The sequence below is a fragment of the Oryzias melastigma genome, linkage group LG17 (genome assembly GCF_002922805.2).
Source record: "Oryzias melastigma strain HK-1 linkage group LG17, ASM292280v2, whole genome shotgun sequence".
NCBI classification, from domain to species: Eukaryota; Metazoa; Chordata; class Actinopteri; order Beloniformes; family Adrianichthyidae; genus Oryzias; species Oryzias melastigma.
Window position 1 is genome coordinate 28,055,554 of NC_050528.1, and position 23,140 is coordinate 28,078,693.

At 41.8% G+C, this 23,140-nt stretch overlaps 1 protein-coding gene across 10 annotated transcripts in view; it reads left to right on the plus strand.

The window, feature by feature from the left end:
• Nucleotides 1-23,140, plus strand: part of LOC112151319 (protein 4.1) — a 58,397-nt gene that overhangs the window by 27,606 nt on the left and 7,651 nt on the right. For 7 of the 10 annotated variants that reach the window (XM_036216480.1, XM_036216476.1, XM_024280260.2 and 4 more), the window contains exons 4-20: nucleotides 1,924-2,028; nucleotides 2,108-2,162; nucleotides 2,241-2,316; nucleotides 2,461-2,679; nucleotides 4,527-4,614; nucleotides 7,589-7,741; nucleotides 8,705-8,802; nucleotides 9,202-9,377; nucleotides 10,695-10,861; nucleotides 11,175-11,759; nucleotides 12,553-12,606; nucleotides 14,606-14,641; nucleotides 15,451-15,639; nucleotides 18,015-18,077; nucleotides 20,101-20,133; nucleotides 20,308-20,382; nucleotides 22,256-22,339. In XM_036216480.1, the coding sequence (XP_036072373.1) occupies nucleotides 1,924-2,028; nucleotides 2,108-2,162; nucleotides 2,241-2,316; nucleotides 2,461-2,679; nucleotides 4,527-4,614; nucleotides 7,589-7,741; nucleotides 8,705-8,802; nucleotides 9,202-9,377; nucleotides 10,695-10,861; nucleotides 11,175-11,759; nucleotides 12,553-12,606; nucleotides 14,606-14,641; nucleotides 15,451-15,639; nucleotides 18,015-18,077; nucleotides 20,101-20,133; nucleotides 20,308-20,382; nucleotides 22,256-22,339 (2,256 nt within the window). Of the gene's footprint in view, nucleotides 1-1,923; nucleotides 2,029-2,107; nucleotides 2,163-2,240; nucleotides 2,317-2,460; nucleotides 2,680-4,526; nucleotides 4,615-7,588; nucleotides 7,742-8,704; nucleotides 8,803-9,201; nucleotides 9,378-10,694; nucleotides 10,862-11,174; nucleotides 11,760-12,552; nucleotides 12,607-14,605; nucleotides 14,642-14,983; nucleotides 15,050-15,450; nucleotides 15,640-18,014; nucleotides 18,078-20,100; nucleotides 20,134-20,307; nucleotides 20,383-22,255; nucleotides 22,340-23,140 lie in introns of all 10 variants that reach the window. The other 3 variants (XM_024280269.2, XM_036216482.1, XM_036216483.1) reach the window with 3 other exon arrangements.

Genomic DNA, 23,140 nt, shown 5'->3' on the forward strand with positions numbered 1-23,140 from the left:
TTTTTCCATCTTTTATTTTGAGTCAAGGGTTTTTTTTCTTATGCCAAACTCCAGCACTTCTCTGTGTACCTGCACCAACACCTGCTCAGGTGAACAGTTCCTCCATTTGGTTTCACATTCGGCTACATGAACACAAACAGCTTTTAGACTAAAGAGAAAAAAGGGGTGAAGAGCTTCGTTTATTGTATTGAAAAAGGACAAACTGCAGTGAAGAGGGAGATCCCACCGGGCTGGTCTCAGGCTACAAATCAGTACATCCCACACAGCAGAGCGCACTGCTGTGACAGAGAAGAACTGCAGAAATATATAGCTGCAAACCCGTGTGTGTGGGTTCTGTTCTGGATGATGGCTGGAACAAACGGACCGCCTCTTTGAAGGGACCAGCAGGCTGTCCACTGGTGCTGCTCACTGCCTAAAAAAGTTAGTTTCATGTCAGTTAGACTTGATAAGAGCAGAAAAAGGGGAAGCATTAGTCACTTCTGCAGACAAGGCAGAGTCAGTCCGCCCACCAATGAAAAGCAGCAGGCGTGAAGTGGTTCTTCTCACGGTGATTGAGGTCCAGCTTGTCAGGACATTTGCTGGTTTTCCAGTTTTCCAGCTTTGAGTGTCTTCCTGTGAGGTGCTGTGTCTGCATGTTGGTTATCATTTCTGAGCTTGTTAGTTTTCTCTATATTTAGAAGATACATTCAGAGTCCTAACTTCTGATATGCTTTTCCTAATGTTATCCAGTCATCCATTTTTCTTCCATTTCTGTTTTTAGACTAGGGTCGCATGCGGCTCTTAAAAGTCGCCCCATGACAATTTTTTTTTTTATTTAAAAAAACTTTCTCAGTATTGTTTTAATTTGGATTTTTGGGTCTTTAACCAATATCCCACAACCTAAATGTCTTAAAAAGACATTTTTTATGTTGACCTGAAGGCTCTGTTTCCAAAATCTCCTCTGAGGGGGCGTGGCTTATGGAGCTGAGCAGCCCCGCCCCCGTGTAATTATTAGCCGTCGTTACTCCTGACTTTGCTGGTTCTGCACAACAAACTGTTGGATTGAATCCCCTCCAGCAGTGCCATGCCTGCCTGAAAATCCTCACAGTTTCAGAGATTCTTCTGGAGATCAATCCTCTGCCTGTACGAGTCGCAGCTCCTGCCTCGACACCATTCAGAGCATGTGTCAGACAGCAGGCTGCTGCTTCAGACTGACTGTTGCATTGCTGCAGGGGGCCGTGTCTGCTCTGTAACTGTGGCAGATGGACCAGCGTGCTGCTAGAATAATCTGTGGCAGGCTTTCAGCCCACTTAGAGGTGAAGCAGGCGTATGCATGCACCAGCGTTTGTGTCGAAGTTTTGCACTGCTTTTTATTGGATCCCATTTTGGAGGGAAAATCTTACAGTAAAAAAAAAAAAAACTGAAAAGTGTGAAAAATGTTTTTCTAGTAGTGGTGAGCGATGCCGGTCAAAAGTGAAACTCTGAGCTTTGAACTCACTCAGGCTTTAAAGGATTGGTGTCTTTTGGGATCACACTGCATTATGGGTAATGTTTGCTTCACTTGAAGAAGCCCACTCACTGTCAGACAAATAGATCCATGAACGTCTTTGTTTTCCTCGTCTGAGCTGGAGTCTGGATCTAAACTGTACAACTGATTCAAAAAGATATTGCTCACGATTTTTGTTGCACTGCTTATGTTAGGTCGGTGTTGTTAGGGGCTGTGAAGCAAAAAGCATTCACTCTAGCATTATCGCAGCTAATGCAAGTTTTCTAGTTTTTAGTCAGGTGAAAGGTAATGATGGGTAAAACGTGTTTTACATCCAGTTTGCTCATGACCCGATTAGTTGACTAATGGGAAAAATAATCTGTGATTAGTCGACTAATAAAATAATATAACTGAGTTTAACCAATGTTTTCAAACAGAATTTCTCTTTTGTTTCACAGAAACGAGCAAAGGCCGGTGTCCTCTTCAACAAAATCTGTGATCACCTGAACTTACTGGAGAAGGATTACTTCGGCATCACATACAGAGATGTAGAGAGCCAGAAGGTCGGTCCCCCAGTGTTTTCTTCTGTCAGATGTGAAGAAACCTGTTTGTTGTAATCTGCTCTCATCTCGTTCTGTGCAGAACTGGCTGGATCCTACCAAGGAGCTGAAGAAGCAGATCCGCACTAAGGAATCAAGTAAAACCTCCTGATCATGTTTCCTCCAAATATGAAATGGACCTTCCTCTTTCTAACAGATGTGTGTTTACGTCGTAGATGGTCCCTGGAACTTTGCTTTCAACGTGAAGTTCTACCCCCCAGACCCCGCACAGCTCTCAGAGGACATCACACGGTCAGTTACAGTTGAACTTCTTGTGTTTTGGGGAATCTTTATAAATCTCTTTCCATTACAAAATGGTTTAAATGAATTTTTCAGACTTTTGAAACATTTTTGACAAAATCAAAGTATTAACGTCGTCGTACATCCAACCCACAGGTACTACTTGTGCTTGCAGCTGAGGGACGACGTGGTGTCTGGTCGCCTGCCCTGCTCCTTTGCCACCCACACAGTGCTGGGCTCCTACACGGTGCAGTCCGAGCTCGGGGACTACGACCCCGAAGAAATGGGCAGCGACTACGTCAGCGAACTGCGGCTGGCTCCCAACCAAACCAAAGAGCTAGAAGACAAGGTCATGGAGCTCCACAAGAGCTACAAGTTGGTGTCTTCACGCTCTACGTCACTCAAATGGTTCTCCGACTAATCACCGATTATTTTTTCTGATTAGTCGACTAATTGGGTCATTCGCAAAGTGGATGTAAAGCACACATCTTAACCATCAATAGCTTCAAACTAACTAAAAATAAAGACAGTTAAGATGATAGTTGATTAAACTTTTATTGAATCCTGCAGCTTCTTTCCTTCATTAGTTTCTGGAAACGAAAAGAAACATTAACCCTTTAACACCAGAGCTCCAGTGTTTATTTTCTTTGATATACACGATAATTCCAGTAGATTCTGAAGGAGAAAAGCCATGTTAACAGTTAAAAAGTTACCATCTGTTAAAGATTTTGTGTTAAAGGGTCACCGGCGATGCCTCAGGAGTTGAAGGGTTAAATAGAATGAGTTCAGTATCTGAAATAGGGAATTATTTTCCACAAAAGATAAAGTTTTGGTCTCACTGACTCAAATATAAAAAAAGTGAATTTTTTGGTGCTGAACACTCACAACTTTGTTCAACTTTACTACACTCTGACTCCATATAATATAAACCATGTGTGTCAAAGTTCAGGCCCCAGGGCCGGATCCGGCCCTCCGGGTAATTCTATCCGGCCCTCCAGATCACTTTATTTTATTCTTATTAACGACCAGATGTTATCTTGCACTATTTTAAACTTGTATAATTTTGACAAAATATATTTTTATGGAAGGTAAAATATTGAAAGTTATTTAAGTTGATTTATTCTGGAATAATATTCCTGCGTTTTTATCATTCATAATTATGTTAAAAAGTTACGTTTTTAAAGTTTTAAAAATTGACATTCTGATAGCTTTCTGGACTATTTTGGCATTTACTAAGATTTTTTAGGCTATTTTGGAGTTCAGCTAATATTGCAGCTACATGCTAGCTGTTTGGCTAATTTAGGCTTTTCTTGACAGTTTTTTAGGCATTTTGGAGGTTAGCTAATATTTACACAATAGCTGTTTAGGGCAATTTAGGATTTCTTTTCAGTTTTTACACTTTGTTGAGGTTTAACTATTTTTTTCAGCTTCGTGCTAGTTGTTTTGTTTAATCTATATTTTTTTTCACTAATTTAGTTTAATTTGGCATTTAACTAATATTTTATCTGGCTATCAGCTTCAGCGTTTTTACCTGTTAATTTCAGCATCTTCATCTATCATCACTATCATCTTCAGAGGCCAAATTCAGCTTACAGCATTCACACTAGCATTATCACAGGTAATGCTGTATATGTAGCACATAATTAAGTTAAAAAGTTACAGTTTTAGAGTTTTAAAAATGTAGTTTTAGAGTGTTTAATAAATGTTTATCCTGTTCGGCCCGTGACCTAAGGTGTGTTTTGGATTTTGGCCCGTTGTGTGATTGAGTTTGACACCTCTGATATAAAATAACGACTAATCGATGACTTAAATAGTCGATTAGTCTACTAATCGTGGCAGCCCTATTTGTAAATGACATAAGAAAGGGTGCATAAGGGTTCAGCATATTAGGAGAGAAATGTTAAAAATTGATTGTAATGTTGTTTCCAAACACTCAGAATATCAATCAGGTCTTTGTTTTATGATTTCATGAGGAATGGTTTCAGCTGCTGGTGTCAGAACAGACTTCTCTGTAGTTCCATTCCTATCTACTCTAATAAACAGAAATAAACAAGTTTAGGGTTTTTCTAATGATTATCTCTTTGGAGCTTCTTCTAAAACCTCGTTACTAATGTTTGATGCTGCAAAACTGAAGAACTTCCTAAGAACAAGCCTGCAGCACATTTCGAGGTTGTTCTGAAAACTCTGATGTCTTTTTGTGTGGTTTGCTTCTGTCCGATCAGGGGGATGACACCAGCTGAAGCAGAGATGCACTTCCTGGAAAATGCCAAGAAGCTGTCCATGTATGGTGTGGACCTGCATCACGCCAAGGTGAGCAAATCTTCTTAAGTCCTTAAGTGAATTAATGTCTGCCTAAAGAAAACTAACACCCATTCACAATGTTTCCACATTTTCTTTGTTTGTAGAAATGTTTTGGTTTCTCCTGCGACATTTTCAGCAGCAGAAATAAATCAAAATACTTTAAATCTTCAGTTGGTTTAAAAATATATTTCTGCAGTTTTCTCAAACCATCAACCCTTTTCTCTGTTTGATCTTTCACTAAACACAGTGTAGGAAATGTTGTTACTGAATTGGTAAAAGATCAAATAAATCTTGAATTCAAATGTGAAAACGTAAATGAAAAGGTTGAACCTTGTTGGAGCACTTTGAGGAGGAAAAGCTTCTACTGTTGCTGTTTAGTCGTTCATTTCAACTTTTCCATCTTGATGTACAGTAGCTGCTGGAACGCAGCCTGTGATTGGTCTGTCTTGTGGAGGATCACTACTCAAATGATCACTACTCGTAAAAAAGAAGCTGATTTTTCATTTAAACCTCATCGTTTAGAGTCAATAATGAATTATCCAGGATTATCCTGAACTGTTGGAGTTTGAGTTGCAACATCATTTCTCTGAACAGAATTGAGACCTGTTAAAATGATTCCTTAAGTTCATATCTTTACATTCTATGTATGAAATAAAAAATAATCTTAGTTAAAAAGCTTTTAAAACTGCTGGTACAATAGGTGGCAGCTGTCGGTTAATGTTTGGAAAAGGACGGTTAGCTCTTCGTCAGACTCTCCTGAGAGGAGACGGGGTTCACTCGAGCTTTCTGAAGACATTTGTTTCTGTTTAGTGTATTTGTTTGATTTTCATAGCAGACAACAAAAACTTTGCAGTACTCTTGTCCATAGGTGAAAATGAAAGAAGACGACTTATTGTCTCTGCCCCATTTCACTAAATCAATCAAGCTTTAATTAACCAAATGTAGCTCTTTGGGTTTTAACATTGATATGTCAACTGACTGGCAGAAGCAACAAAAGCAGACGAGCAAAAACAACAAAAAAACAAGAAAATAAACCAAATGCACCAAGTACCTCAGAATATATTTTTTTTATTTAACCCGTTCCCAGCGACCATATAATTCATATTGTGTTAGCATTTGTTTTTTCACAATTTTTTGTAAATGTAATAATTGAACTAGACTCTTATTGATTTTTATTATTATTCCATAGTCTGATATAGTGCTGCCACAAACGACTATTTTAGTAGTCGACTAATTACAGATTATTTTTTTCTGATTAGTTGACTAATCGGGTCATTCACAAAGTGGATGTAAAACACACATCCTAACCACCATTAGCTTTAAACTAACAAAAAACTAGATATTTTCACACCAACATTATCTGCCATAATGCTCGTGTGAATGCTGTAAGATAAATTTGGCAGCTTAATTTGCTAGTGACGATAGCTGAAGATGCTGAAATTGAAAGATGAAAACGCTGAAACTGATAGCCAGCTAAAATATTAGCCTAAGTTAGCTAAAATAGCTAGCATGTACCTGAAATATTAGCTAAACTCCAAAATAACCTAAAAAAAACGTAATAAATGCCAAAATAGTCCAAAAAGTTAGCATAATTCTATTATAACTTTCAACTTTACTACACTCTGACTTTATATAATATAAGGTAACGACTAATCGACTATTAAATTAGTCGTCGACTTTATTAATAGTTGATTAGTCGACTAATCGTGGCAACTCTAGTCTGATAACCTGCCCTGAAATACATCTTTCCTTCATTTTTGTTCTAAATTAATTAGTTTTGAAAATTGAAATTGCTCTTTCATTTTTCAAACTTTTAATCCATTTATAAAAGATTGTCAGGGAAAGACCGTTTCCATTGGCTGTTGTTCTAAGCTGCTGTGCAGAGAATCATTTGAGATAAACCATGAGGGCCAAAAAGATCAAAGCAGTGGTGACAGGTTCCCATGATGCTTTAATAACGTTGCATGTGACATTAGTGATCTCTCACACAAACACATTTCACCGGTGCATCCAGAGGCCACGCTTGTCACCGCTGTCTCACAAACATCATGGCTGCCGTTGTCCTGCCGCTCCGCTGACTCGCACCGTCACCTCCGGTCGGGCCGGTGCAGCTCTGGAGCCCAGCATGTTTTTCAGAGCTCTTTGTGTTCCACCGGCATCAAATGCATCGTCCTGAAACACGGACAGGAAGGAGAGCCAGAGCAAAGTCGTAATGGTCGGTCTTTCTGATGGCAGCCTGTTTGAAAAGGGAGGGAAATGAGGGCGGAGTTTGCCTTCAGAGATGTAGATCAGGATTGGTAAGATGACAGAGATGAGGAAGAAGCTTTGATCAGCGCTCAGTCCAGCTCCTCTGAGTCATCATTTTTACACCTAAGAAACTCAAACCACATGAGAAGAGCATCCTTCTTTTGTCTTCTCTCCTCTCTTAAATGCAAAGTTGGTAGGGAATCTCTCTGAATGCTTGGCTCCGGATGAGGTAAGAGGCTGTTTCCGTGTGCTTCCACTGCCTGAGTGAGTGTTCAGAGTGTTTTACCACTTCTGCATGGTTACATTCAAAGGTGGCATCTCCAACATCCCATTCCTTGACCGGACTCCGGTCCCTGGTCTTTGGGATGAGCCGCTCATCTCATGCTTTGTTCTGCCAGAACGTTTTCGTTCCTCATCCCTCGTTTTTCAGACTCGCTTTTGCTAAAAAGTGCACCTTGAATTACTATTCAGCGGTGATTAGAAGACCACCTGCCTGATTTCACTGCCTGCCTGCCCAATCCTGTTATTATCACCAACCTTTTCTTACATTCCCTCTTGATCCTGCTGGGCTCCAATGCTTGAGGACTTCCTGTTCCCCCCGTAGAGTTTATAAGAGTGAATATTTTGAGGGTGTCAGGACAGAAACTTGTTTTTCCATCAAGGTTTTGACGAAGGCTTTTGAAAAGCGTCACTTATCAGCGTTTGCTTCTCTGCTCTCCATGTGTGCTGCCTGCAGGACTCTGAGGGCGTGGAGATCATGCTGGGAGTTTGTGCCAGCGGCCTCCTCATCTACAGAGACAAGCTGAGGATCAACAGATTTGCCTGGCCCAAAATCCTCAAGATCTCCTACAAGAGAAATAACTTTTATATCAAAATACGACCTGGAGAGGTAAAACCAAACTTTAAATCCCATGAAAATCAGGTTTTTTGGGGTTTTAACATGTCTGTGGCATTTTTCTTACAAAAGAGAACAAATGTAAAAATAAATCATTTTGTTTTTGCATTTCTGAGTAAAATCTCCACCAGACTCCACGGAGCTTCTTGATGTGACCACGGAAATGTGAACGGCGGCTCATTTGACCGCCGTTGGAAAGGATTGTAAATCAATGAAAGAGCATTTTGATGTTAGCTTTGATTATTTTATCAAGAACTCTGAGAAACCAATGATTGAATGTATTGATCACAGTCAATAAACATTGGAGAATTAGCTAAAAGAGTCTTTGGTGAACTGGAAGGAGACCACATATATAGATATAGACCACAATGCATTGCGGTCGAACAATTTTGAACAAAAAAACATGTTTAAATGTCTGTTTTTTAATAAACTATCCACATTTGCACCATCAGAACACACTGGAGTCAATAATAAACGTTGTGAAATGTTCGTATTGATTCAATTCTGACTTTGCAAAATCGGTGACGTCATATCTGGTTTTTGGAAAAAAGAAAGAAAAAAAGTGATCATCGTGTCTGAATTACCTTTAAAATCCAGGGAACTAGATAGTCCTGCACTGTATATTCTTTTAGTAGTTGAGTAGTAGTATGATCAGACAGGAGGGATCAGGGGCGGAGCTCCAAAAGCCACGCCCCCTCAGATTTTGGAAACAGAGGCGTCAGATCAACATGAAAAATGGCTTTTTAGACATTTTGTGAGATTTTGTTGAAAAGCTTAATAAACATAATTAAAACAACTCTGGGGAAGTTTTTAAACTATAAATAAATTGTCACGGGTGACTTTAAGTTCTTTTCCTTCTGTTTGTCAGTTTCTAGTTTGCATTGTCTGACAGATATAATGGGGTTGAGCTGCATATTATTTTCCAGAGGCTGATCTAATTATTTTCATATCTTGCAGTTCGAGCAGTTTGAAAGCACGATTGGCTTCAAGCTCCCGAACCATCGTGCTGCCAAGCGGCTATGGAAGGTCTGCGTGGAGCACCACACCTTCTTCAGGTAGGAGGGCTGACCTGCAGCGCTCTGAGACTGCAGCAGATGCAGCTTCATTTAAAAACATCCGGTTGAAGTGAGATGACAGAAAGCCTTGGATGCCTTGTTACTGGAAGACGGATGATGGGTGAGACTCAGCCCTCTGCTGTTCTCTGGCTTTGGGTGATGACAGAAACGCAACCATGCATTTTATTTAGTCGCTGTGTGTGATTTGACTGTGGGGAGGGAAAGGCAGAGTTTCGGCTCTTAATTAGAACTTCACGCAGACTTGCTGCTTTAAGCAGAAAGTGGAGAGTTTACCCTGACGGCTCCCTGGAGATGCTCTTAAAGAAGAGTTTTAATGCTTGTTTTAATTCTGCTTTTGTTTTCAGTTTGATTAATGGGCACGTTTGAAACTGGTTACAGGCTCGTGTCTCCAGAGGCCCCTCAGAAGAAGTTCCTGAGTCTCGGCTCCAAGTTTCGTTACAGCGGCAGGACGCAGGCGCAGACCCGCAGGGCCAGCTCTCAGATCATACGGCCGGCGCCATTCTTTGAACGCACCTCCAGCAAGCGCTACAACATGTCCCGCAGCTTAGACGGAGGTGAGGAGCAAGGGTCAGGCATGTCCTGATCCCCCTTTATCTGGGCAGGTTCTAACCATTGATATATATTACTGGATTAGCCCTTGTCTATTCGCTGCTGTAGACAGAGACGTGCACGCCGGCGCCATTGCTCTGCATTGAGTCATGGCAGCAGAACGCTGCTGTTTGAATGGAGGACAGGCAGACATCAACCACAAACATCAAGCTACCTCCCCCATTTCTTAACAGATTTTCACAAAATATGGCTCGAATTAAAGCTTAGAATATAATTGATTTTGTGGTATATTTAAATAGTTATTATCTATAAAGATTAATCTGTTAACAGTGCAAGAATTGCGCCTTCTACTGTTACAGGTAAGGCATTGCTGTCAAATGAACAGCTTCTAAATATCAGTGATTTTTTTTTATTTTTCCTCTGAGCTAAAATCTAAATAACTTAATACCTTAATGCTTGTCAACCAGACAAGAGGGAGAAGAATGAAATTTAATGGCATGAATGACTGATAAAGTTTAGTAACAAAGTCCTTTCCCTATTAAAAGCACCTTAAAGTGCAAAAAAAAAGAAAAAAAAACCTTTACCACATCCATCCATTTTCTTGACCGCTTCTTCCCTTTCGGGGTCGCGGGGTGCCGGAGCCTATCCCGGCTACTGAAGGGCGAAGGCGGGGTACACCCTGGACAGGTCACCAGTCTGTCTCAGGGCCTCAATCACACATCCATCCACTCTCACATTCACACCTATAGGGCCAATTTAGAGTCACCAATTAACCTATGAAGCATGTTTTTGGACGGTGGGAGGAAGCCGGAGTCCCCGGTGAAAACCCACGCATGCACGGGGAGAACATGCAAACTCCACACAGAAAGGTCCCAGCCGGGAGTCGAACCGGGGCCTTCTCGCTGTGAGGCAAGAGCGCTAACCACTGCGCCACCGTGCAGCCCCCTTTATCACATTTTCAAAGAAATCTACAACTTTTATTATTTTTTGATTACATGCATGGTAAATAAATCTCAACTGCATTCAAAATTTACCTTCGAATAGACCACGTGTGTCAAAGTCACGGCCTAGGGGCCGTTCAGGCCTTCCACATCATTTTATTTTTTTGCCCGATGTTATCTTGTGCTTATTTCTGACTTGTATAATTTAGAATTTTGAAGTTAATTGCAAAACACTGCATCCACTTTTAAAGTTCTTTTTGTACCTCCTTTCATCACTCGAGAAGACTCGATGCATAGAAATGCTGCATGTCTGTCACGTGATTTCCAATCCAGCAATAGATATCAGTGGTTCTAACACACCTGGATCTTTCTGTGTTCCAGCCACCATTGCAGAGAACCACGACACTCTGATGAAGGACAGCTCTGCCAAAGCCACCACCATCATCACCACGGTAACAGCGGAGAAGGAGGAGAAGACGGAGCAGGAGGATGCTCAGAAGGATGCCACTGAAGCGCACGAAGCAGGTGCTACGACACAAGAACCAAAGGTAAGCGGCTGTCCTGGCTCCACAGCGTTCATGCTCCCTCATGGTGGAGAGAGGCCTGTCCAACAGTGAGATAGATGGAGATGCTTTTTAAAACCATTGACTTTTCTTTCAAACGCCTGTAATGTTGCTCTCAGCTGAAGCTGCTGCTGTAGATTAGGCCTGACTGCTTCTCATCTTGTCTACGCTTTACTAATTAGCTTTTTTTCCCTTGTCCTTCCTTTGACCCCACACCACACACGCGTGCTGATGTGCATTCACCTCCTTCCCCTTCGCTTCTCCTCGTCACGCCTTTGTTGACTTTTCCCTCCACCAGCGCCCCCCTCATGCATACACAGCCGACCCGCTCCGCTCTGAGCTCTCATTGCCGTCATCTCCTGTTCTGTCCACCAAAGTGCGGCGGAGGCGCAGGGAGGGCTCCCATAAGAGGGCCTCATCCGTCAGTCCGGTCAAAGGCAGCATCGGGTGCCGCCGCCGGCAGGCGCACGCCGACCGCAAAGCCGCTCTGCTGGAGGAGCAGGAGCTTTTGCTTTCAGCGCGGAAGCAAAGGCTGGAGCAGGGCAAGCGCCGCAGCGGCACGCTCTTCTCCTTCTCCCTGCACCTGCCCCACCTGCCATCCATCCTGGATGACGATGGCTACATCACCTTTCCAGACCTCTCTGAGATGAGCTTCCTCCCCGAGTGCGCGCAGAACTTCCTGCCCATTAAGTCACCGTCACTCATTCCCTGCTTCCTCTTCATCTTCTTCTTCCTGCTCTCCACCTCCTTCTCTGTGCCCTACGCTCTCACCCTCTCCTTCCCGCTGGCTCTGTGCCTCTGCTACCTGGAGCCCAAGGCAGCCTCCCTGACCGCCTCCATAGCCCAGGGCTACCATGACCATGACAGTTCAGAGGAAGAGGAGGTGTGTGCGTACGCAGCGCCCGCCCACGGCGGTCTGTTTACTCTCCTTAACTCCATACACTGTCCTGTTTCACCCGTTCAGAGCTGACCTGCAGACAGAGTCCCACTCTCATCCTGTAGAAAACATCCTCATCTGCGTCGCTGCAAGTCTCACCATTTCATTGGCTGCTCCACCTTTAGGGAGGGGTTAGTCACAACATCTCCACCTTTTCTTTTATCTCCTCAAACTAAGTCGTTCAGGTTTAATCTCATCACTGTCATCGGGTTTGGGTCACCCCCCCATCGTGTGCCCCTCAGACCATCAGCTGCATGCACACTGCAGCCATGCTCACTCATGCAATCAGTCTCTCAGCGGCGTCCAGAGCAGCAGGACGTGTTAGGCCCCTCCCCTCCATCCGATCAATGCAGCACGAGGCTGTGGCACGTTAGAGGGAGGAGGGAGGCTCACAGAGTCTTCATGTTTCCAACCGGAACCTCATTAAAAACACAAGTGCTCTCCAAATTGAAAAACCTTCAAGCGAATGAACGTCTAAGTGACTGATTGATGGTTTCATCTTCCTCTGAGTCTGTTCTGCTCATTTGTTTCATTTGCATTTTGTTGTTTTGTTTGCTCACAGTTCTTAAGCAGTTCTCGTCTGATGTGTAGCTTACAGCAGTCAGAACATTCCCATCTGTCCCATGTGTGGCTGTGAAGAAGCTTTCCTGACAGACATGACGTATTTGAACTTTTACGAGTTGGGTCCTTCTTGTTTTTTCCTGCTTGCACCTCGGATCGGTTTGTTCTGCGAGAGCAGACGGACAGCGAGCGCACTGACTTTGCCTTTGATGGAGACGTTACTGTGACCGAGGTTTGTACTTGAAGCCAAACATGTGGGCTGTGAAATGTAACATCACAGAGTCTGTGACATGTATTGAAATCTTAGAATGATGTGTTCACTCTCAGTTCTGTATGTCATGCATGGAACATATGTTAGTCTGGTTTTTTTTTTGAATATTTTTTTGTTTTACCGTTTTTAACTGAACTCTTCTTAGTTTTGCTGTATTGCTGTAAATTACAGACTCCAGATGACTTTATTTCAAACTCCTTTTAAAAGTAGCTTCATATTTTTGTATAAATTGAGTAGGGCTGCCACGATTAGTCGACTAATCGACTATTAAGATATAATTTAATAGTTGATTAGTCGTTACTTATATAGAGTCAGAGTGTAGTAAAGTTGAACAAAGTTGAGAGCGTTCAGCACCAAAAAAGTCACTTTTTTTATATTTGAGTCAGTGAGACCAAAACTTAATCTTTAGTGAAAAATAGTTCCTTGTTTCAGATGCTGAACTCATTTGATTTCATCTTGTGTTAATATCAGAAACTATTGAAGGACAGAAGCTGCACGATTTATTAAAGGGTTCATAAAATATTATCTTAATTGGCTTTATTTTTAGTTATTTTAAAGCTGAAGATTGTTAAGATGTGTGTTTTACATCCAGTTTAACCATGACTCGATTAGTCAACTCATCTGTAAATAATAATCTGTGATTAGTCAACTGTTAAAGAGGCCATACCATGATTTTCTTCATTCTTTCAAAGTAAACTACATCCATATATATGATCATATATTACCTTTGGAACACTAAAAAACTAATTATTTATGAAATATGAGTCATTTTTGTGGACCATTTTAATACACAGAAGTAAAACAACTCGATCTCTGAGTCTCCGCCTTTCGCTTCTTGTCGATTTCACGACGTCATCCTTGAGCCAGCCTCCCCGAGCCTCCTCAGTGTTCCTGCGCGTGGCGTCCCTCATAAAACGGTGATGCTGTTTTCATGCATCCACACACTTTTACAGGTAATAAAATAATACAAGACCGTCTTTAAGAGACGCAACGTGCGTAGAAGTTGTAGCGTTAGCTAGCGCGTTACATGTTTATGGTATACAGCATGATTTACTTTCAGGTCTGGCCTCTTCATCCAGTTTGATTGTAGGAATGGTGCCTGAGATCTAGTCTCTTGGTCAATCCACTTTGATACACGCCAAAGTTATCAAACAGACGTCTGTCGCGCTCCTGAAGATAAACTCCAACCACGTCTGATGTTCTGGGTCTTCTTTCTGAAGTTTAAACAAAGACCTAAACCTCTCACAGCCAAATGAGCTACAAGATGAGCCACTTCTTCTCAGATTACAACTCTTTGCTGATGATCACCAAATGCTCCGCAGAGAAAGTGGGTGTGTGTTCATTGTTGTCAGGGGGCGGAGCTTGCAGCACAGATTCTTCCTGGAGGGGGCGGTTCCCATCATGCTGACATCAGCACGAGGGTATGGGAGGGGCTGCAGGTTTTTAGAGGATTACTCTTAATTGCCTGAACACATAAAAATACCACTTTGGGGCTCTTTATAGAGATGAATGATTAGTATATTGCACTTAAAACCTCAAAAAGTAGAATTTTCATGGTATGGTCCCTTTAAAATAATCGTTTGTGTCAGCCCTAAAATTGAATACAAGTTGTGATACTTTTGACTCTGTTAGAAACATTTTTCTGTTTTAAATTCAACCTGGTGTTTTACTGTCGCTGTGTTTTTAAAGAAATCTGTGCATCTTGTTTCATCGTTTACTTATTACTTTAAAAAAGAAATGTGTTGACCATCTTAACCCTGTGAGCTCATTAAGAGTTTCAGTTGAAGCTAAAGCTGAGCAGACATTCAGTCCAGTACGCTGCAGGTTGAGTGGATGAAAGCCGCTCAGCTGTTTCTTCTTCTTCCTGTCGTCTCTCAGCTCTTTGCCAGTTTCTGTTTTTTCTTTCCGTGCTGCTGCCTCCTCTCACTGTGTGTGTGCTCTGCTCTGTATCCACCATCAGTCGGAAGCGGATGAGGAATCTGAGACGCAGACTCAGGTAGACCGGCCTCACCTGGAGGCCTGGAAGCCACCTTCAAAAAAAAATCTCCCATCAGCCACTTTGAGCTGTTCCTTTTTTTTTTTTTTCTTTTTTTTTTTGCCTGCTATCAGTTGATTGCGATCACATAGAAGTCACCTTTTGTTCCTGCCTGATCTCACCTCTGAAGGCTGCAGAGGTGTGGCTCCTCATTTTTTAAGGTCCCTCATGCAGGAGGAATGTTTGACCTTTTTTTTGCTTCTGTAACATTTGATTCCATCATAACGTGGTACAGTGGTCCTCAAAGCTCCCATTTCTCTGTTATTTACCTGACGAGTCCTTTCCCCCTCTGTCTCTCTGCAGTATAGTTTCATAAGACGAGCAAAGGGGGAAAACGTTTTTATCAGGCATAGTAATCTGATGCTAGAGGTTGGTGAGCAGGCCGTGCATGACTGAATAATGCATGCTGGTTCTTCTGAGCTGTGAATAATCCTAACAGCTGAGGAAACACAAAGAGGTTCCTCTTCTGCAGCCTGTACTGGACTCTGCTTGTAGAGTGACTAAACTCTTATAAACCTCATATATTTATTAAAACAAAGATCTTCTAGAAGAAGAATGAGATTTGGGAGTGTTGTGTTTAACCAAACCTGTGCATGAAACTCTTCATTTTCATCCGGTCTTAAATGCCGTTCTGCATTTAAGTTTGGTCACTGCATCGGCGGTTTTTTGTTATCAGACCCTCCCAGCATGTCTAGATGTTCTGCACAACAGAAAGCATGGACGTTTGCGCGCTCTCATTCCCCCTAATTATGGTCCGTCGGCCGCTACAGGACACGGAGCCTCTGCCAGAGGTGGTCAAGCACCAGACGAACATCAGCGAGCTGAAGCGCTCCTTCCTGGAGACCGGCGGCAGCGGCATGCCAGGCCTAACCGAGTGGGAGAAGAGGCTCTCCTCCTCCCCTCTGCGCTCCCCCAGATCAGACGAAGCCCCGATGATAGAGCCGCTGGAGCCGCAGGACGTAAGCGGACGCAGACGGCATGATGTGATGGTAGTGAAGCATGACGTCACCGAGGAGACGGGAGGAAGACAATAGGAGCGGTGTTGGTGTGCGGGGAGGCTTAGAGGAGCAGAGCCGGATGTCCGGATGAGTTGTTGGATCATGCTGTTTTTAGAATGCTTTCAACTTTCCTCAGCTTAGCCGTTTTGAGAGCTTTAATAAAAGTACTCAAACGAAGGAGTTTAAATCCTTTCTTTCATAGTCGTCAACACATGACAACGTTGGCTGTTCTGGAAATTTCCTGAGCCCTCTTGACAGAAACCTTCAACATAAGCCAAGGCCGTGTCAGAACTCCTCCATATTTAGTTGTGAAGGAGCTCCTCTAAATTTAGCTGCTTCTTCAAAGTATTTTTAAAGTAAACTGTGACCAAAGCCGGAAATCAGTGTTTTTTTTTTTCCTTCGGTGGTGACGGATCCAGCAGCTCTGCGGCAGAAAGGCCTCCTCTCAGAGCGATGCCTCGTCTGATTCGGTTCCAGGTCCACTTCCCTTCATCTGCCGTTGGCTTACTTCCTTCACATGAGGGTTCTCCTTTCTGCATCGGCACACAGGACTTCTCATTTCTAACATACAGTTAGATTTCATCAAATTTCCCTGGAAATAATCGACAGGATTTTCATTGTTATTTTTCTCTGTAACTGAGAAGAACCTGTAGAAATGTCAAAGGTCTTATGGCAGCATCTCAAAGTACAGATCACCTGATAATGGAACTGTCTTTGTCCACATCAGGGGTCTCAAACCTGCGGCCAAGTTCAAATGAAAGTTTAAAGTCTACTAAGCAATAACTTCTACATGTCCACACTTCTTTGATGATAGATTTGTATTTGCTTTGTGATGTTTTAGCTTTATGCTTAAAACTTTGTATTTGTTATTGTCGTTGGATCTCAGAAATGTCCTTAGCAACAGTTGCTAGCGTTGTTAGCTCCTGTCGTTTAACAGGACATGCAGAAGATATTGCTTAGTTGTAAATAGACATAAACAAATGTTCAATAAACTTGTTCAGTAGACATAGACAATGGAACTGTAACCTTTAACAGTAAAAGAGCCATTTGGGCTCATTTTCTACTGATCAATACCTAGAGGGAGCCGCAAAGTCTTACTTTAGCCTTTAAGAAATTTGGATTAATGATCTTTTTTTTTTTTTAATACACATACGTTATGTCAATTTTTTGACACAAACAAAAACAAAAATACAAAAACAACCTAACATCTCTCAAAATTAGATTTTTTTAATTATTACTTTTTGTATTTTACGTTTGACGGAAACATAAATAACTTCTTTTCAAAATAAGACACTCTGTGCCAAACAGGATCATCTGAGTGCAGTTAGTAACCAATGTTGTGCAGCATAAGATAATGTGTGCTTTTAACTCGTAAAAGATCAAACTTTTTACCAAAGTTTTTCTTTGCATATAAATCTGTTCATTCTGGAGGTAGAGTTGAGCAAACAAGACGTCTTCAGGTCAACAGGATGTAAAAACCTACATAGTTTATCATCTATGTGAACCTCAGACATCAATTTATACATGTAACTAATATAAATTAAATAAATGCTAATTAAGTTATCTTTACTTTAAGGAAATATATTTTTGTTTTTCTTTTATTGATTTTTTTGTTCTTTTTCTCCTCTTTGTCCTCAGCAGTCTTACACTGCTGGGTTTTGTTATTTTAGTTTGGATCTTGGTAGTCTTAGTTTGCGGGCTTTATTTGTTTTCTTTAGGTAGTTTTAGTTTGGCAGCCATTATCAGGAGCTGCTGACTCAGACGGTCGACATGTCTGGGTCAGCAGTCTCCATGACTTATTCTATGTTTGAATGAGGCACCATGGACAGATAAGAGCCATGTGGATCTGGAGCTGCAGGTTGCAGACTCCTGACATAGACAATGGACCAAAGATATAGAGAGTGGGTGTAAAAACATGTTTTTTGGCACAAATGGAACCCCATACAGCCCAGTCTCAGCCAGACTCTGGCTCCGGTGGCCAAAAGGTAAACTGAGTTTGGGACCCCTGGTCTACATAGTGGACTGCATGCGTGTGCAAGTGTGTGTGGTTTTTTTTTTTTTTTTTACAGACATTCTACTGTTTCTAGCAGTTCTGGTTGTGATGTGAATTTTACTTTTTAATATTTGTGGAAGTCCAAATTGTTCGTGATGAATCCTGTTTTATCAAACCTTCCCTATCATGATGGAACACGTGGAATTGTTTTCTAACATACAGGCTTTAATACTGAGAAGTTTTCTCTGCTGTTTGATTTTAGGATCCAGAACTTCCTTGTTTTAGAATGTAGCCTTTCTCAGCTGCACGTGTCACTGTTTGAGGTTCACTTCCTTTTTTGCAGACCAAAGATGGTCAGCAGTCTGGAGCAGAGAGGAACGAGGAGGCGGGACCTAAAGGCACTGAGGTAAGCTGCTTTCCATTCAGTTTGCTTTTCCTTCTGCCGTCTTCCAGCTCCATAAGGATGAGTCTTCCAGTCTGCAGTGATGTTTTTTTAAATGTTTTTCTCCCTTCAGTATAAAGTTTCTTGAATGCTGGCATCCTCATTCCTCTCTTTGTTTCCCAGTAAAAGCAGAAGTGAGAAGCTGCACGTGAAGCTCATCTGTGCGGCTTCTCTCCCGTGGAGTCTGTTCTCCCATGTTTGTTGTGTCTACCCTCTGTCAGTCTCCAACAAGTCCAGTGTCTCCCCAGGCAGCGGGATATCTGGTCAAAGTCGTACCGGACAGTGTCCTCACAGACGGGGTCACCTCCTCGGGGCCCCATGGGATTAGTTTGTCAACCACAATGGAGGACGACGTTTTCATGGACGGGACCTTGAGGGAGGAGGCCGAGGAGAAAACCCCCGACTCTCAGGAGGAGGTGTCGGAGAGGTCTGTGTTGAGGCTGAGCCCCGGCGCTGTCAGACAGGAAGTGTCCCAGGCCATCACCGACAAGAAGGGCACGCTCATTATCTTGAAAGAGGCGGAGGATAAAGCCGACTCCGAGGGCGAAGGGATGAGTGATTTGGCTGAAGACGAGGAGGTTGTTGACCCGGAAGAACTGGAAGCTGACAAGAACCAGAGGTTCCTTTCCTCTGAAGAGGCAGAAACTGTCTCACAGAACATTTTTGGAATTGAAGAAACCCACAATGCAGTAGTGAAGTTGCTGAGTCTGAAGGAGGAGATGAAAGGTGATGACATGAATCATGTCAGAGGTGTGGACTCTCCCAAAAAGGCCATGGCTTCATGGATTTCAGAGGTGAAGACAGAAGGCTCAGAGCTCATCGGCGTTCCTCCAAAGGAAGCTAAAGAACTCCAGATCTCTGAAGGAGTCAAGTCCAGCCCCACTCAGAGTACAGTTTCTGAACCTCCAGCTGCACCTGTAGTAGTGGTATGAAGCAAAAACAAACACCTCCACCCGCTGCCTCCCCTCATTCATTTGCTCCAGCAGCAGCCGCGATCCCAAGAGAATCTGGCCACAGAGAAAAAACATGGTGCTCGAAAATTACTAGCCGGAAGTCCTCGACCGGTACCACCCATTTTAAGCTTTCGACCTTTTTTTATTTCGCCGGCAATCAGCTGATTCACAGAGAAAAACGACATTTTGTCGGCTCTAATCAGCTGACTCGCAGAGAAAAATAACTGTTTTTTACCGGCTTTTTCTCCGGAAGTAAAAGGGTGTAGTTATACAAATTTGAACACTTGTTAAGATTGATGATTAACGTTCTCTGTCCCATTTGAAGCTCATCTTGCACACTAAACTGTTAGACAGTTACATTTCATTCACATTTAAAGCTGATTGTTCAGAAAAGTTCTTAAAATGTAATTTTTAAAAGGGTTTCCTAAAGTTGCGAAATTTCCGCTTCCGGCTAGGAATTGCTTCAGGCGCCATCTTGCATGTGACCAGAGCCCTCACAGATCCAGCCTAACAGCGGTGTTTCCAGCATGGCTAACGGTCCTCCCCGCTTCCACAGTTATTCTCACACCCGCCGCTCTACCAGTTTTTGTTGCAGTCAAGCTCTTGGCTTTTTCTCACGTTTAAGTTTCTGTTGGCAGCTGGACAGGTGTCACACCTGAGCAGCAGACTCCCACAGCCAGGCCAAAAAAAGCAGCAGTTCTAAGGAGCTTTTGTTTGTTTGTTCTTGCAAACCATTTTTCTTTCTGTCAGCGCTGTTATCAGCTCCCTGGAGGCGGGACTTCACAGTCCTGCCAGGGTGCTGTTCACACCACTGTTCCTCATTCCCACCCCCACCCTAGGAGCGTTTAAGAAAGTTGTATGGATGTCATTCCTCAATGTTTCAGAATTCATCATCGATTTCCATACAATAATAATGTCATTCCTCTTAAGTTTAGCCCTCTCACTCCATCTTTTGCTCTCATGAAGATGTTTGCCTTTCCTTTCCTTACCTTTCTCTTTGTTCTTGTGTCCATCCGTCCCCTGTATGTCATCAGTCTACGCCGGGATGCGTTTCCTCCTCTCAGCAGGTGACCACAGCTCTCTGATAAACTATTTAAATGTGGCGCTTTTTCAGGTTTTAAAGCCGTAATCTCTAACCAACATTAGCCGTTTTTTTTTATTCCCTGTCAGGTCTGATGTAAACCTGCCCTGTAATGCTGGGTTCATGACACATCACTTAACTGTACATTCATCATTCACAGGTGCCAAGTGGCCAAGAGAAGACAGCGGTTGCCATGGAAACAGGAGCAGTACCAGACAAGACAACTGGGCCAACGGTGAATATGGGATGAGGAGAGGCTGCTCCTTTCAGCCCGGCAAACCGCTGGGGCTTGATCCGAAATGATCGAGGGGCTTTTTTATTTATTTCTGAAAAAATCTTTAACTTACTGTAACTTTTAAACCATTAAAGTGATCAACGTAATTACAGCAGATTTTGAAGGAGAAAAGCGGCGTGAGCTTTCAACTAGAAAAGTTGCATTACCCTGCCAGTGATGATGCCTTTTGTTGAAAGTAGTCGCTGAAGATGCTGAAGCTTTTTGCTGAAAATGGTGACGCAATTTACTTTTAAGCGCCAAGGGGATTTACTGAAAATGCAAAAGATGTTTACAAAATGTTAAATTTGCTAAAAGACTGGACATTTTGTTAAAGAACTATGAAAGACCACTGAAGTTGACCCAAATTTCTGAAAAATTTGTAGTGATATTGCTTAAAAATCCGTAATACATGCTAATTTTGATAAAATATTTAATGTGTTGCTTACATGTAAGCTAAACTCCAGATTAGCCCAGAAAAACGTCAGTAGATGCCAAATTACCCATAAAAGCTAGCTTGTTGCTTAAACACCACGGTAGCTAAACTTGTAGATGTCCCCAAATTCCTTAGTAAAATTAGTCAGAAAGGTTGGCATGTTGCTAAAGTAGAAGCTAAACTCTAAATTAGCATTAAAAAAAACTTTAGTAGATAAAAAAAAATAGCCAACACATTAGCATGTTTCCGAAATTTTAGCTAAACTCTGAATTAACATTAAAAAAATACCTCAGTAAATGCCAAATTAGCACAAAAAAAGTTAGCACATTGCTTAATTGCTAGCTTAACTCCAAAACTTCCTAAAATTTCTTTAAAAAAAGCTAAATTAGTCAAAAATGTTGGCCTGTTGCTAAAATAGGAACTGAACTCTAAATTAGCCTATAAAAACCTCAGTAGATAAATGAGCCAAAACATTAGCATGTTGCTAAAATATTAGCTGAATTCCAAATTAACATAAAAGAGACCTCAGTAAATGCTAAATTAGCCACAAAAAGCTAGCATCTTGCTTAATAACTAGCTAAACTCCAAGACTGCCTAAAAAAACCTATCTATAGATATCAAATTATCCCAAAACGTTAGCATGTTGCTAAAATATTAGCTAAATTCCAAATTAACATAATAAAACCTCTGTAAATGCCAAATTAGCCAAAAAACGCTAGCACATTGCTTAATTACTAGCTAAACTCCAATTTCTTTTAATTACTATAAAAGATGAAAACACAGCCCATGAATATATTTGAAGGCTTGTTGCTAATCTACTTAAAAATTTGAAATATCAAGAGTTTCTCATTCATTTCCTATGGGACATATTTTGCTCAATATTTAAAAACTTTGAGGTTTATGAATACCAAAAATACAAGCAGTAATGTCCTGAACGAGCTGAATGTTTTGATAAGATTGCTGAAATACCTGAAAGTCTGATCAAGTTTTTACGTGCTGTAAAACATACTAAAGGAGCAGGAGAATCACTATTGTGTGAATGCTCACTAAACGATTAAAAAATGACAGAACATAAACACTGGAGCTCTGCTGTTAAAGGGTTAAACCCCCTCAGATCAGATGGCCTTTATGTGATGTGGTGCAGACGCTGATCAGAACCTTGTGGTTTGCATTCCTCTGAGCCCTTCTTTACTAAATTAGACGCTCCTAATTCAAGACCGCATGTCTGCTCTGAGACTGTAGCCCTTTGGCTCAGTTTGTTAGCATGCGCTGCTTATTGATGTCATTTGATTTCCTGAACTGTATTTTAAGAACAAAACCATCCATTTCAGTCAGACAAAGAGAACTGTTAGGGTGTGTTGTGCTCTGCAGGCACTGATCTGAACCTCTTGTGTCCACTAGCCTCTGGACAGCGTGGAAGCAGCCTCCAAGGACGTGCCTGTGGTCCACACGGAGACCAAGACTATCACCTACGAGGCTGCAGAGGTTAGAAAAGAACATTCAGCAGCACTTTGAAAGAATTAAGCAAAAAAAGTGTAGTGTTGGAAATAAAAAAAAGTTGACTGAAGCTTCCACACACATCCAGTGATAAAAAATAATGTATTTTGTAGGGAATAACTCCGCCCCTAAAATGGTGACATCACTTTAGCTCCAAGTGTATGCTTCTAATAGACTATTTTCACGGTGACGTCAGACAAAATGGCGACAGGGCCGAAAATGTGAATAGTCACTTCCAGTGTTCATGTTTAGAACAGCAAAGCTGACAGCTGAACGCTGTTTAACACTATTTTACATCAATAATTAAAGGTAACTTTAACAATTTCAACAGAAAAATGTACAATATTTATTTTATGAATGTCCTGCTGAACTGTGTTTTCATTTCCTGTCTTGGATCGTTCACGAAAGTTTTATTGAAAACGGCAACCTTTCATTTGAGCAGATATTATTCTATCAGGTTCTATTTTGCTTGATGTTACTCACACGTGTTTTAAGTGTGATCAGCACAGCTCATTGCTGCATGTTGGCTGCACGTGTTTTAACTGCTCTCAAGGCTAAATGTAGTTGTTGTAATAAGAGGTATTTGTAGTTTTTCTGGGTGTTATAATTGTAAAAGTAGGAATGCTTTTAATGGGAATATTTTTTGATGGTTTCAAATGATTTTTATCCTTGTTTACCTTTATTATCCTGCAGGAATCAAACACGGTTATGAGCAACAGCAACTTTACTTTGGCTCAGCTAAATGCCGGATATGACGTCACTGATTTCATTAAGTGAAAATCAAATCAG